The sequence below is a fragment of the Anabrus simplex genome, chromosome 8 (assembly GCF_040414725.1).
Source record: "Anabrus simplex isolate iqAnaSimp1 chromosome 8, ASM4041472v1, whole genome shotgun sequence".
Classification (NCBI taxonomy): domain Eukaryota; kingdom Metazoa; phylum Arthropoda; class Insecta; order Orthoptera; family Tettigoniidae; genus Anabrus; species Anabrus simplex.
The window spans coordinates 17059793-17076296 of NC_090272.1; the positions used below are offsets into that span (position 1 = coordinate 17059793).

The 16504-nt window shown below is 39.8% G+C and overlaps 1 protein-coding gene across 3 annotated transcripts in view; it reads right to left on the reverse strand.

The window, feature by feature from the left end:
• The window catches only part of LOC136879210 (uncharacterized), a 1250431-nt gene that overhangs the window by 161707 nt on the left and 1072220 nt on the right, over window positions 1–16504 (reverse strand). For all 3 annotated transcript variants that reach the window (XM_067153008.2, XM_067153007.2, XM_068228965.1), the window contains 2 exons: window positions 1709–1810; window positions 1522–1585 (listed from right to left, as the gene is read on the reverse strand). In XM_067153008.2, the coding sequence (XP_067009109.2) occupies window positions 1522–1585; window positions 1709–1810 (166 nt within the window). The remainder of the gene's footprint in view (window positions 1–1521; window positions 1586–1708; window positions 1811–16504) is intronic.

The following is a 16504-nucleotide window of genomic DNA, read 5'->3' on the forward strand; positions in this document are numbered from 1 at the left end:
AAGTGGTTAAAAGGGCTCTCTGCTCACTATCTTTGAAAATTGTTTCATCCACCTGGATCAATTCTTTAATCACAATTTCAACTTTAATGAGATATCAGAAAAATCAAACCCTTTATTGGATCTATTAATTCCCATTTTCAATAAATAGAGACTAAGCACTCTGCAGTAATCACCCACCACTCCACATCTCTCAGCCCCACCTAGGACACACTCTATATCCCCTCTACAACTCAGCTCTATTCTATATATGTACTTTTTTCTTCCTTTACTCTTTTAAGGTTTTCAATGGTCCATATTGGAAACAAATGAACATCTCAACACTTTCTCATCAACATTATTCTGTTGACACTTGTTTCAGAGAGTCTTCAAGTGCTAGTATGTTAAGTGTTTCACCTGGTCTTGTGATGAGTGTTTAACATCCAAATCTTTACTTGTCTTGCACTGAATTTCAACAAGACAAGATTGGTTCATAAATTTTATTTATAATTCATGCCGTGCCTTAACTTATTGATTTTGACTGAGGATGGTCTCTAGCAAGACCGACACCAGAACTAGTTTCATAAAATATATGTAACATTTTATAGTTTACAATAAATAGTATTGAACAGGTGAAAAACTTCAGCTTGTGTTTTACATTAATAAAACTCTCACAATGTTAATAAAAATGGCTTTCATTTTCATGGAATTCTCTGGAACTAAAGGTATTATGGAAAAGTAGTGGCCTTCTCAATTCACTCGATACCACGCAGTTGTCTGTAGGCGGCGCCGATTCCCCATCCGCTTGACCAAGTTGAAGCCCAAAAGTCAACTTGATACCTGCACACAGAACCGAGGGGTCTGTGTTCAACATTATGGTTGTATCTATGATATTATTGCCGACAGCTTTGACGAAGAGGGATGAAAATTCCGTTATTCGTGCAGGGAGCTGTTGCTTTTGAATGCTATGAAAGTTCGCGCATTCTTAAAACTCGTTTTCAAACTATTAGAGTCTTTCATATCCACCGCTCTGGTCTCGGACCCTTAGGGCCCGCGCTCTGATATTGTCGTGCAATCAGCTGTTACAGCAGTGCTCCACATGACGCTAGAGGTAATTACTGCTATAACTGGGTTGAATTGAATCTGATGTGAACAAGATGTCAATCAGAGGCCTCTTCCATCCTTCTGTTTGAGAAGTAGACAAAGAAGTTCTGAAATACTGGGCTACTACATGCTAGTATCATGCTGCGGAATGCTCTTCCCTTGGAGATGCCCGGTCTACATCCAAATGCAGAGCACAACTTTGGCTGCCTGCACGTCAGTTTCAGTTTCGTATATTACAAGGGAGGTTGGTCCACAGAAGGTATAATTTGGAGGAATGATTTTGTAAAATTCAGAATAGCCTTTGCTAGTGCGAGGATTCTAAGGATGATACTATCTATTTATTTCAAGGAGTTATCACCGTCACCACAACAACCTGTCATTGAGCTTGGCTGTAGAGTTTCACTTTCAGAATTCCTAGTTATTTTTGGTAAAAGGAAATACCTTTCATGAACTTCCTTTCCAGAGCAGGAGAAGCTTCCCGAGATGATTCTCTTGATTTCGGACCCTGAAAAGTAAATATTAGATTCAGATAACAAAGTAAAGATATCTCTTCTTCGTTATGGTCAAAACACCAAAACTCAAATATCGACTGGTACCATTGTAAAAATGAAGATTATACATTTAATACCTTCAATCTGATTGGTGGAGTTGGTGCTTGTCCAGGAGGTGGAGACTTTGCTTTCTGCTTTTGTGACATCAACTCAGGAGCTAACCTCATCAATTCCTCAACCTGAAATCATACAGACTCTTTAAAAACATGGCCTCACAGTTTGGATGTAATCACAGCATTCTCAAGCCCTCCTGTATATTAAGCAACGCTCACGGTGACAGCAAGCTCCTGCTCATTTCACCACGATGTAGAGACTCCTCCTAAAGCCACACAGTACCAGAACTGAAGTTGAATTACTGATGTGATGGCTTCAATGCTATAGGTGAGAATGAAGTTATGGGGAGAATTTGAAAGAAATAACAAGTAAATCCAAGAAAAAAGAAAAAGAAGAAGAAGAAGGCTTTGTTACTTTAATGCATAACAGCGATATTCAGTTTATATTGGTGACGAGGACTTTGCCTTCACATAAGTCCGGGTTGCCTCTCCTGTAAGGTGAATGGTCTGTTGCGATATGAGCTGCCAACAATGTTGTAATCTTCCAGTAGACATCTCCGTCATCACCTTCCAACTCCAGTTTCCTGGGTGTGATGTAAAACTGCTGGCCATATTCTGTTCCAGGACATGACAACTCTAGCCTTCACATCAAAATTAACGTTTCCTTTTCCTTGGACAGTAAATCCAGGTATTTCACGTGTCATTATTATATCAAAATATACACAGAAACAAGGTGAAATTGTCATTTCTACTAAGAATTATGTATTTGCTAACTGCTTTCACCTACCAGGCAGTCCTCAGAGCAAAGGAGTGTACATAATTGTTACAAAGTGTAGAGATTTCAAATGAGTGAGTGTACATAACTGATACAACAGTTACAGGTTTCAAATGAGTGAGTGTACATAACTGATACAACAGTTACAGGTTTCAAATGAGTGAGTGTACATAACTGAAACAACAGTTACAGATTTAAAATGAGTGAGTGTACATAACTGATAGAACAGTTACAGGTTTCAAATGAGTAAATATACATAACTGATACAACAGTTACAGATTTCAAATGAGTGAGTGTACATAACTGATACAACAGTTACAGATTTCAAATGAGTGAGTATACATAACTGATACAACAGTTACAGATTTCAAATGAGTGAGTGTACATAATTGATACAACTGTTACAGGTGTCAAATGAGTGAGTGTACATAACTGATACAACAGTTACATATTTCAAATGAGCGAGTGTACATAACTGATACAACAGTTACGGATTTCAAATGAGTGAGTGTACATAACTGATACAACAGTTACAGATTTCAAATGAGTGAGTGTACATAACTGATACAACTGTTACAGGTGTCAAATGAGTGAGTGTACATAACTGATACAACAGTTACAGATTTCAAATGAGTGAGCGTACATAACTGATATAACTGTTACAGGTGTCAAATGAGTGAGTGTACATAACTGATACAACAGTTACAGATTTCAAATGAGTAGGTATACATAATTGATACAACAGTTACAGATTTAAAATGAGTGAGTGTACATAACTGATATAACAGTTACAGATTTCAAATGAGTGAGTATACATAATTGATACAACAGTTACAGATTTCAAATGAGTGAGTATACATAATTGATACAACAGTTACAGATTTCAAATGAGTGAGTGTACATAACTGATACAACAGTTACAGATTTCAAATGAGTTAGTGTACATTATTGTTACAATCATTTGAGATTTCAAATGAGTTAGTGTGCATTATTGTTACAATCATTTGAGATATCAAATGAGTTAGTGTACATTATTGTTACAATCATTTGAGATTTCAAATGAGTTAGTGTACATTATTGTTACAATCATTTGAGATTTCAAATGAGTTAGTGTGCATTATTGTTACAATCATTTGAGATTTCAAATGAGTTAGTGTACATTATTGTTACAATCATTTGAGATTTCAAATGAGTTAGTGTACATTATTGTTACAATCATTTGAGATTTCAAATGAGTTAGTGTGCATTATTGTTGCAACTGGTCTAGTTTTGAAATGAGTGAGTGTACATTGATGATAGCAAACACTCGTAATCGAGTAGGTTTGTCTTTCAGGCAGGATGCCTCTACATCTATGCGTTCGGAGGTGACTATACAGTCCAATGCGGGAGTTACACAATTTGCCACAGTGATGACAGGTAGTCCCAGGTGGAGCCGTTATGTTATTCTATGTCTTCTCAGCACTTCTTTTTCTTTCCTACGTTGCCTCTTGTCATTCGCTGTACGTCGGCGGTTTTCTTCTGAAGACAGTGTGTCGTAATGGACTAGTGATCTCCAGGATGAACGGTCAAGGGCTAAGTTCTCCCAAGTATCAACATCAATTTTACATCTCTTCAAGTTAGCCTTGATTACATCTTTAAATCGCTTCCTCTGACCGCCTACACAGCGTTTACCTACTGATAGCTCAGAGTAAAACACTTGTTTGTGAATTCGATTATTGGGCATGCGAACTACGTGCCCTGCCGATCGTAGCTGGCGTCTTAAAACCATCAATTCTATACTGGTGGTGTGTGCCTCTTCAAGAACGCTGATATTTGTGCGCCTGTCTTGCCAAGTTATTTGCAGTAATCTCCTCAAGCAACGTTGATGATACTGTTCCAGCTTCTTAAGGTGTCGACTGTAGAATGTCCAGGATTCAGATCCGTAGAGTAAGGTTGGAACTACAGCAGAATTGTACACAAGAATCTGTGTTGTGGTATTGACATCATGATTGTCAAAAATTCGAGATCTTAACTTAGCAAAGGATGCTCCTGCACGGTTAATTCGGTGTCGGATTTCTGAATCTATATTTGCGCATGATGAGAGGGTGCTGCCAACTTGAAGGCTCACTCCATAAATTGTGACATTGATATCTCTTTGACCTTCCCCAGGGGCTGGTTGGTATAGGATCTGTGTTTTGCTGGTATTCAGTTTGAGTCCGATCGTGTTGTACGCAGCAGAAAAGCTTTCAGCATTATCACAAGCTCTTCTTGTGTCTGAGCTACGAGAGCATTATTAACAGCGTACTGTAACTCAACTAATGCTGCAGGCGATGTCCGGCTCAAATTAAAAATTTTACCATCCATGAAAGTTATATGAATTCCTGGAGGGAGATCATCTCTGACAAGTTCCATGGCAGCTGCAACATATAAGGGAAACAAAGTGGGGGCTATCACACAGCCTTGCTTAACACCGATATTGATATGGAATGGCTCTCCAATGGAGCCGTTGCCAATGACAGCTGCCATCATATCAGTGTAGAGCAATTTCAAAATGGCAATAAATTTCTCCGGAAAGTCATATACAGCTAAAATTTTCCACAAAGCTTCTCGGTTTGCAGAGTCAAATGCCTTAGTAAGATCAATAAAGGCAATATAAAGAGGTCTATTTTGTTCTCTACATTTTCCCTGAAGCTGTGAATATCATATCTGTGGTTCCTCTAGAAGGCCTGAAGCCACACTGACTCTCTGGAAGTATTTTCTCCACCAGGGGTACCATGCGATTCGCCAAGATTCGAGCAATAGGCTTTCCCAGGCACGACAGTAAGAATATTCCTAGATAGTTATTGCAGTTTGTTCGATCCCCTTTCTTAAATATGGGAACTACCAGACTGTCTCTGAAATCAGGAGGCATTTCTTCTCTGTTCCAAATTTTGATAATCAGTTCATGTATGTGTCTTATTAGTTCCTCACCTCCTTCTTTGAGAGCTTCCACTGGTATACCATCAGGACCAGAGGCTTTGTGACGCTTTGCTTGATTGACAGCATGCTTAACTTCATCTAGTGTTGGTGGGGAGCCAAGTTCTTCATTGATGGGAGCTTGTCTTAATATATCATACACCTGTTCATCAATAATCGAATCCTGGTTCAAGACGTCTTCAAAATTCTCTTTCCACCTATTCATGATGGAGTACTGATCTTTTAAAAGTGTACACTTATCGCTGGACCAAAGAGGATTCCTCCCAAAGGTGGTGGAACCATAAACTGCTTTTGTCGCTAGGAAGAACTGTCGTGAATCTTTATCTACTAGATATTCCAACTCTTTTACCTTTGCCGTCTACCTTCCATTGTTGAGATCACGGGTTTTTCTTTGGACATTTGCTTTGGCAATACTTAAGGCTTGTTTCTTAGAGTGGGAGTTCATCCCTTCGCCATGCTTTCAAGGCTTTTCTCTTCTCTGAGATCAAAGCTTCAATTTCTTCATCATTTTGATCAAACCAGTCCTGATGTTTTCTGATCTTATATCCTACTGTTTCTTTGCAAGCATCTTGAATAGTGGTCTTCAGACTCTCCCAAGTATTGCATTACATCAGTTTGATATTCCTTCGGCAAAGTCCGATGAAGGAGCTCTCTGTATCTAGAAGTAGTTTCTGTATTGCCAAACTTATCGGTGTCAAAAGTATGTCTGCAGCTCTTCTGTTGTTTCCTTGTCTGGGTGGACAGTGACAAATGCATCACTGATCTAATAAGTCGGAGATCTGTCCAACAGTCATCAGCTCCCGTCATTGCTTTGGTGATGAGAACATCACGTAGATCTTGCTAGCGGACGATTATATAGTCAATGCAGTGTCAATCGAGTAAGAAGTGAGGACGTATGTGCTGAGTGTGTGCTGAAGTATGGAGGATAGCGCCAGAGCTCTATCGAGTGAGGATTGGGAGTTGGAAATACAGGAGGAAGAAGAAAACGGAATTGTGCAAGAGGATGATGGGTGAGAAAGTAGGGGTGTTGGCAGGGCTGCTGGTGGCTGTGGGGCTATCAGCGCTGCTTATAATAGGCGGAGTGGAGTTAAACCCAGGGCCATACCCAAGTGATGCCCTAGGGTGGGAAGAGATAGAGCCGCTAAAAGCAGTGGTGAAGGAGGCGTGTCAGATAGACCAACTGAAGGAGGTGATACGTGACCATTCCAAGGAGCTAAATAACTCGCGGCTGTGCGTTAAAAGTGAGGTGGACGAGCTGAAGGAGATGGTGGGGTGGAATGAGGCGGATATGGGGAAAATGCGAGTGAAATTCCAGGTGCTGGAGGGGGAGGTGGCGAAACTTAAGGGAGAAATGGTTGATGGGATCCAGGTACGAATGAAGAAAAACATTTTTATATACGGAGTTGAAGAAACAGCGAAAGAAAATAAGATGGCTTTAGTTTATAAGATAGTGAACTTGTTACGGGGCAGAATGAAGATAAATTTTAGTGAAGTAGATATTGATGAGTCTCAGAGAGTGGGAAGAGTGAAAGGTGGAGGTGTGAGGCCAATTAAGCTCACGCTGATGTCTACCCTGATGGCGGACATTATCCTAAAGAACGCAGGGAATTTGAAGGAAGAGAAGGTATGGTTGAGGCAGGACATAAGTAGTGAAGCGAGCAGAGAGTTGAAAGTGCTAAGAAGATACATGTGGTGTGCGAGGAAACAAGGATTAGGGGAAACAGGTTGGTGGTGGGAAATGGCCGGTGGGTAAGAGAATGGTCAATGGATAGGTTGCAACATATGGACCAAAATTATTTACAGACGATTATAGAAAAGAGAGCGACGAGCGTGACAAGAGGAGAGGAGAGCTCGGTGGTGAAGGAGGGAGAAACGGTGGTTGGCGATAGGGGAAGTGAGGACCAGCGTGAAGAAAGAAGAGGAGGCAAGAGTGAAGATGGCCGGGAAGAAGAAGAGTACGATCAGAGTGTGGAGCAGGACGTAAACAGTCGTGAACTACCGGAAAGTGCTGGAGTGGAAGAGGCGGCAAGTACCCGGAGAGAGGTAACGACCAGGACTAGAAGGGAGAGAGCAGAGAGGAAACAGAAGGGCTTAAGGGCGGTAAGGAGGGGGTAGGTAGCTAGGGTGTAAGATAGGCGTGATAAATTTTGAAGGGGTGAGTAGTAAGTTGGGGGATGAAGAGGTTTGTAAGATGGTGGAGAGTTTTGATATAGATTCAGTCCTAGAGACATGGCTAAAAGAAGGGACGAAACTAACCTGGAAGGGGTTCGTGATAAGGAATAAAACGAAGAAAAAGCGGGGAAAGAAGGGGAGAACTTCAGGCGGAATTTCATTTTTAGTTAAAGATGAACCGAGTGATCGAGTCATAGATATAGAAAATGAGCTTGAAGAGTTATTATGGGCTAGGCTTAAAATGGTTGTGGGGGGAGAAAGAATGTGTGTTTGGGTTTTATATACAACACACTAAGGGGATGAATATATGCGAATGATTACTTCTTTGATGGCCTGATAGAGGAAATAAATATTAGTGGAAAGTACGAGGATGATGGACTGATTTTGTTAGGGGACTTAAGTGAAAGAATAGGATGCTCTTGTACAGAGTATGGTAAAGAGGCAAGGAGAGTAAAGATGGGAGATAGGAAAAGTAAAGATAAAGTGAAACATGTTTACGGTCAGAAGTTGTTAGAAGTATGTGGGGCGTGTGACTTGTATATTCTAAATGGGTGGTGGCAGGGCGACAGGGAAGGGAAAATGTCATATTACATACGAAGGTGGCAGTGTTATTGATCTGATTATGAGTTCGAAGGATATGTTGGACAAGATTAATAGGATGGAAGTGGTCTATTGTGTGCAATCCTACCAATCCCCAGTATAAATAATCGTAAATAGGGATGAGGGTGCAGAGGAGAAGGGTTCAGGAAGAGAGCGGAGTGTGAGAGATCGCAGACTTCCTAAGTATATTTGGCCAGAGGAGGGGAGAGCAATGTTAAGCAAATACCTGGAGGAGGAAGAATTTCAGATCATCAGGGTGGGGATTGAGGTAGCAGTTAAAGGAGTTAAAGCAGTTAGACAGAGTGGTAGAGCTTTTGGAGTATCCGGGGAAGAAAATAGCAGAGGAGAAATATGCAGGAATAAGAATAGAGAGGTGGGAGAGGGTTGGTTCGATAAGGAATGTAAGGCAAAAAGGAAGGCAGTGATGAGAGCGTTGGCTGAGCTCAGGAAACATGGTGAGAGAAGGTTAAGGGAAAAATTTTGCACGATGAGGAAAGAATTTTAAAATTGATAAGAGAGAAGAAGAAGGTTTTGCAGGAGGCTCAAACGGAAGTTCTAAATAGGGAGTGCAAGAACAGGGAAGGTGATAGGGTGTGGGCGAGGGTTTAAAATATTAATAGGGGGACGAGTAGTGTGACGAAACCGAAAATTGGATATAGAACATAGGTAGAGTATTTCTGGGAACTATTAGGAGAACAGGAAGGGTGGGTAAGGGTCGACGGAGGTGATAAAGTAGATAGGGGTCTAGAGAGGGTCTTCCAAAAGCTGGAAAAGAGAATAACAGGTGAGGAGGTGACGGGAGTGATAACGAAATTGAAGACCAGGACTGCGGGTGGGGTAAGTGTGATAACTAATGTGTATTGGAAGGAAGTAGCAGAAAATAAGCAGACGATAGAGTGTCTGGTAGCATTCTTCAACAAGATATTTGAAGGGGCGAAATTCCCTAAAGAATGGCAGAAGGGGATTATATGTCATATTTATAAAAATAAAGGGGACAGGACTAATCCCAGTAATTATAGAGGTATAACCCTGCTGGACTCCCTGTGCAAGGAGTACACGGATATTCTAGCAAATAGATTGAGGAAGTGGCCAGAGGATTACTCTATTCTATCGTGCTTTCAAAATGGATTTGGGAAGGGGAGGATGACGGCTGATAATTTAATGATCGCGAGAACCATAATTGATAAATATGTAAGAATAGCAGGTGCCAAAGTATTTATCGCCACAATTGACTTCCAGAAGACGTTAGGTACAGTGAGTAGGGAGGCCCTGTTTGAAATATTGGGGAGAGTTGGGGTGGGAGAGAAGATGAGAAGAGCGATCAGAGGTAAGAAGTCTAAGGTGATGGTATGCAGGAAAGGGAATGAAAAGAAACCGGGAATAAAGTGGGTAATAAACGGGGAAGAGATTGAGGTGGTGGAAATGATGGAGTACCTGGGGGTGATGCTGAGTAGAAATGGCAGTTGGATGGAGCAGATTAGGCGTGTCAAATGGAGAGGCCAAGCAGCACTCTCAGTAATTAGGATATTGGAAAATAAATTTAGGGGAGCAAGCTATGCTATTCAAAGCATGGTATTTAACACGGTGGTGAAGGGTAAAATGCTATATGCTGCGGATGTTTGGGGTGTAGAAAAAGAGTGTGTGATATTAGAACAAGTAGAGAGTAGATTCTGCAAGATTGTTACAGGCCTACCCTTGTGCATCGCGAGTGCAAATGCGAAGATGTTATGTAAAGAGTATATTAAGGTAGATATTTTAAAAAGAGTGCTTGGTTACTGTTGTAGATTAAGAGAAGGGGCAGGGGGCCAGATCCGCAGTCGGCCTACCAAAGTCAAATGGAGGGTAATTATGGTGACCACTGGGGGTGGACAAGGTGAAAAACACCTTAGAGAGACTGGGGTTGGGCGAGTTTTATAACGTTAAATGGGGCGGGAGTAAGGGCACGCATTGGAAACACGTGATTAAGAGGGCGAGAGATATTGTTGAACAAGAACTGGAGGCCGAATGCCGGGAGAAGGCTACCATAAAAATGTTTCTGAGAGTTAATCAGATGCAAAATCTGAGAGTGGCAAATGTAAATAGGGGGTGAGAAGAGGGCTAATCTGGTGGTTGTTAGGTGTATATGTTAATAGGAGTTGGACTAAGTTAAAAGTAAATACGTTGTATGTATTATGTTGTGAAGAAAGGAATGACTTTCATTTGCTGACAGAGTGTAAAGAAACGCTGGAAGAGAGACGGCTGTTTAATAAACAACAGTTGGAGTGGATTTCTCATCCGTGCAATGAAGACAAGCTTTTGAGGTGGTTAGTGGCGGAATGGAAAAGTGCTGGAAATGTGTGTAAGTTTTTTTACAAGAATCAGAAACAGACGCTCAGTAGCCTTAAAGGCAAAGTCTCAGTTGTGTCATGAGAAGGAAGTTAGTGTAGTGATTTGTCATGTCACAAGCAATGTACTGAAACAGCACAGTGGAGTTGTCGACCTTCCTAGCTGATGACTAGTAGCGGGGAAGGTGGATGGGAGATGCTGGCGTGTGTCACCACAGAGAGACTTACTAGCATATGCAATAGATGCTAGTTCAGGCGGGTGACACATGGCATCACGTGTCCAGGAAGTGAGGTGGTTTTAACCTGGGGTTGCCTTACTTTGCCCTTTTAATTTTATTTTTAATTCAGCTGGCAGAGAGGCCAGTGGATTAACTTTCCCTTGTGTTCTTTATTTTGTGCTGTTTTGTCCACCAGTGTGGGATATCATTGTATCTTTATAATGTATTGTGTATGACATCTAAGTTCCCTTGTGTTTTGTCCTTGCTGTAATTGTCGTAGTTTTGCATTTTTTCTTTTTTCCCAATTGAGGATTGTTATTTTTCTTCGTTAAGATCGATTAGGTTGTGTAAACTGTAAGATCGGGAGAAAAATAAAGTTTTACTATTACTTACATAGTCAATGAGGTGACAGTGTTACGATCTAGGATGTTGCCATGATGTTTTGAAGCGATCCCTTTGGCGAAGATGGTGCTGGTGATTATCAACCCATGCTCAGCACATTTTGAGAGGAGTCTAATACCATTGGAGTTTTCACTGCCAACTCCCTCCTTGCCAATGACACCATTCCATACTTTATGGTCCTTTCTCACTCCGGCATTAAAATGACCAAGCAAGATGATTTTATCTAGGCGATTGATGTTTGATAGGATGTCATCTAGATCTGAATAGAATATTTCTTTGATGTCATCATCAGAGTCTAATGTGGGGGCATATGCGCATATTACTGTGGCATGTTGGTCGCCATTTAATCGAAGTCTTAATGTCATGATTCGTTCATTACGTCCAGTTGGAAGCTCCAGCAGGTCTCTGAGAAGCTTATTCTTGATAGCAAAGCCTACTCCATGTGTTCGGTGTTCGCTGGTAGGTTTACTCTTCCAGAAGAAAGTGTATCCTGCTCCGTTTTCATTCAACTGACCTTCTTCAGCAAGACGGGTCTCCTGGAGTGCTGCTATGTCGATATTGTATCTTCGTAACCCTTTATCCCACAAGGACTGTTCTCCTTTAGGGTCTTTCATTTGAAGGGTCATCATTAAATGTTCTTAAGTTCCATGTAGCAAAATATAATTTATTTCTTGTTCGACCGCATTGAGGTGATACCATTGGGCGCGGCTATCCAATCGGTACTAGAAGTGGCTGACTATGTTTAGGGCACCTTTTCTAGCCCCTTCCTCATGTGAGGTGAGCAGAGTGGACCCTAAATAGGACTGCTCAGTCGTAGATGCAGCAACCGAATTGCTCTACAGCCACAATCCTAAGCAAGACGACCGATCACACATCTACCGCTTACGCGGCAAGTTATCACTAGAGGCTTCCAGACATCACAATCCTGCCCCCGTCGCAACTTCCTGATGGCCGCAGGACTTTCGGAAGAGTCAATCTGTTTTGGAAGACTGCTGTGCGTGGGATTCTTTTAGAGTGCGAGTGTTGCTGCACTTCAACAAACGCACTGTACTTGATGACGTAAGAACTGTTTTCAATGGCAAGCCGATGCAAGACGATCGAAGGGTTTCTAGTCACTGCAGCCTTCGCCCGCCGTTCCAGCCGAGGAGGGACTTCCTGTCCTTATGCCTGGTCCGCCGTTGAGGACTTTCTATGCCATTGACCAAATACGGTTCATCCGCCTTTAGGGGAAGTATTCCACCCCAAGGGCTTGAACGTGATGAATTTATGTGTCATTTCCTACACAAAGGCTTCATCAAACCTACTAAGGGAGAGCTCATCCGCCCGTAGCCGTTGGTTCTCCCCTAGTTTGCCAGGTTTGGTACTGGCCGCCTGACCCTCGGCCAGACCGTCTACTATAACATACGGTAGCAGGGTGATCCTGACCTGACATCGCCACACATTTCAAACGAGTGAGCGTACAGTAATGTTGCAATTGTTACAGATTTCATAGAGTGAGTGTACAGTAATGTTGCAATTGTTACAGATTTCATAGAGTGAGTGTACAGTAATGTTGCAATTGTTACAGATTTCATAGAGTGAGTGTACAGTAATGTTGCAATTGTTACAGATTTCATAGAGTGAGTGTACAGTAATGTTGCAGATTTCAAATGAGTGAGAATACAATATTGTTGCAACAGTTAAAGATTTTAAATGTGTGAGTTTCCTTTATTGTTGAATTAATTCGAGATTTAAAATGAGTGAGTGTACATACCTGTTACAACAGTTACAGTTTTCAAATGAGTAAGTTGATATAACAGTTGCTAGTTACACTGAAAGGACATTTTCAAATTATTAAATGTCAGTGTGTGTAGTTTTGGGCTCTTCTTTCATTTTGTTAATGATTTTATTATCAAATATCTTATTATATCCATTATCCTGGGCCATGGTGAATATATTCAATTCTTATTGCTCTATAAGCCAAATTGTAGAGGGCAGCTTTTCTTTTTTATTGCATGGAGTGTTGTTTAATGACATTACTACTTTGTGTTGATTTAAGATAAATGCCATAATTAAGGCTGACATTATTTCCTTTAATTGTTATTTCAAGAAAGTTAATAGAGAAGTTATAGTTCCGTTTCTATGAGTGTCGACTTGACAGTAACACGAACGGAAATGTATATACTCGAATATAAGTCCAGAAACAATTATTCTTCGTAGCAACATGCATAACTCACATAAGATGAACAATAACATGTAACATATTGAGGATAATGATATAAGATGAAAATAGGTCAATGCTTGAACAGATAAAAGGCAAGAAAATGAAATGAAATTTCTACTCACCATCTAGAAGGACTCGCTTTGCTAATGGATTCAATTTCACTTAAGCATGGAAAAACTCCTACAAAGGGTGGCAAATAACATTATGCCCAGGCCTCTTGACAATTTCATCTACTACGTAAATTGGGTACTAGGGCTTGTTTTGTTTCACGAGATCCCTCTCACTCATGTCCTTCAACCATTCAATTAACTCAGTCGTACTTTGTCAAGAATGGCCGCGAGAAGAACTGAACACAATACAACACGCAGCTCGACAACACTGGTAATGCGGTCACTTAGCAGCGCTCAGATGTCAAGTCGAAACTCATAAGAACTCAACTATAGATTCAGTTTCTACTGTAAACTTTGTGATGTGTGCTCCAAGAGTTTATATATTTGGCCTTCTTCAAGTAAATTTTGGATTACTTAAAGTGGTATTAAATTTTGTCATCAAAAATTGTCGTGGGACTTGTACAAGATACAAGTTTCGAGAAGTTTTCAAGGACAAGACAAGGAGAGTCTAATAAAATAATTTAAATTTCATTGGTTTAAATTAACTCCAGTTACAGCATCTAGAGCGAAGGTGAGTAGAGCAGACGTGTTGTCCGGGAGCTCTGGCTTTATTTTATTTCCCTTTTTAATTTGTCACAGCAGTTTACCCGTCGATGGCGATGTAAAGAGGTTCTACATTCATGTTCACGTTGCCACGAGGCAATCCTCTCTCTTTGTAATTAACTTTTTTCATGAAGCTTCACCTCAGTAATTCTGATTCTTTTCAACATGTTTTCAATGAACTGTATTTCATTTCTTTAGTGAAGTTGCTCGCTCCACAAACACTGGCATCAGTAAGACTGCGACTTCGGGATTTGTTTTCTATTTTGGGTTTTATGTTAACAGCACTGTTCGTTATTTCCTTTTTAAATGTTTCTGTAATAAATAAGTACTTACGATAAGTAGATAAATATTAACCAAATTATTCTTTGTTCAAATTTTGGCCACAAAAGTTCTTCGATCCACAACCTCAAAGGGTTCGTTCTGCTGTGCACATGCTACTGTTAGTTTCCGTGTATTTTACCATGTTTAATATTGATTTTATGACAGGGTTTTAACCCTTCTAATTTGTATTTAATGTTCTAATATTTCTTTCTTTTTATTTATATGCGCTCAAGCGCTGCTACAGACTTAATACATGGGTCTAATGTGTCAAGATAGTCAAGTATGGTCAAACTGCATGTGGCTTGTTGATCTAAAGTTGGCAATATACCACCCACATAACGTACCCAAAAATATTTCATCGATATTATTGATGATCGTAGTATTTTCGAAGTCGTTGATAACCATGCTACTGCACCCATTGGAAGACCACACTGTTGAAAAATATTTTTACTGAATGTTAAGTATTTACTGTCAAATACAAATTTAAGTTTAATCAGAACTTCTTAATTTCTTGGATGCTTCGATGTATTTACATTGATTACTAACTTAACACTTGATACACATTGGTGATCTCAAACGATTGTAAGGTATGAAAGTCTTGCGAGATCAAGTTTCCTTAGTATCACAAAAATTGGCACAACCTGTAATAGCTGCTTTTTTTAGAAAATTTATAATATTTGTTTAAAATGTGCCTGTAAAAAGTGGGTTATGCAGGGCTATTTTTAAAATTAATAAATGGTCGAATGAGGGTATTGCTCTTATGGTGCTGCTCTAGCTGTAAATTGTGAATATTTTTGCTGAGTAAAGAAGAAAGAAGTATTTTCAAAATCAGGTCTTTTGAATTCTGGTAGCAGGGTCTCTTATTTGAGAAAAGTTGTTATCATTGCAAAAAGGATTCTGTTTATTTGATATAGTCATTCTTTTCCTTTGTCAGCTTTATTAATAATGAAGTTATTGTCTAAAATCTTTTGTTTATCTTAGACAATCGTGAGATTTGGAGAGGTCAGCAGTTTTCCTTTATGTCAAAGTTTTTCTTGATCGGAAGAAGTGAGACAGCCCAGTTCAGTTTTGTCTTTTGCTGAGACTTATATGTTCTGTTTCATCAGAGGAAATATTAGAAAAAATTAAGTAGGGCCTGAAAAAACGTAACTACGCCTCTTATTGGAAAATTTCTTAAATGTAGTACATTTGAAAGTACTGGAGAATCTATTTTCATTGGATATATTTTCCTTATTTATCATAATGGAACTAATTTTCTTGCTAGTATAAAATTAAAATCGACAATCGACAATGTTCTAACAATCTGAAGATTTTTGGGCACATTCTCACAGTATTAATATCTATCAGTTCTTGTTGACAGATTAATGTATATTGACGAGTGCTCTATTTTGGTATCCTATTTAAACAGTTGAAGGCAACATGCACAACTCACTTCCTGTCAATGTGAGGTATATTTTAAAGTACTACTAACATGTTCAGTGTAGACTGTGAGGTACATTTTAAAGTGCTACTAACATGTTCAGTGTAGACTGTGAGGTACATTTTAAAGTGCTACTAACATGTTCAGTGTAGACTGTGAGGTACATTTTAAAGTGCTACTAACATGTTCAGTGTAGACTGTGAGGTACATTTTAAAGTGCTACTAACATGTTCAGTGTAGACTGTGAGGTACATTTTAAAGTACTACTAATATGTTCAGTGTAGACTGTGAGGTACATTTTAAAGTATTACTAACATGTTCAGTGTAGACTGTGAGGCACATTTTAACGTACTACTAACATGTTCAGTGTAGACTGTGAGGTACATTTTAAAGTACTACTAACATGTTCAGTGTAGACTGTGAGGTACATTTTAAAGTACTACTAACATGTTCAGTGTGAACTGTGAGGTACATTTTAAAGTATGCAACACCCCCAAAATAATGATGGCTGAATAACGTTCTCAAGAGAACGTCATAGGCCATCATTATTTTGGGGGTGTTGCATTTGGTAGCTATAGAGCGTGGTTTCTGTGTTGAAGCTACGCTGAATAGCTAGTTATGAAATTGTGACGCAGGCATCCCGAATGTCACCAACTAATTGGAAACTTATGGCTTGTCGTAAATTGTGTAAAACTGATATGTTCCTAAATAATTTGT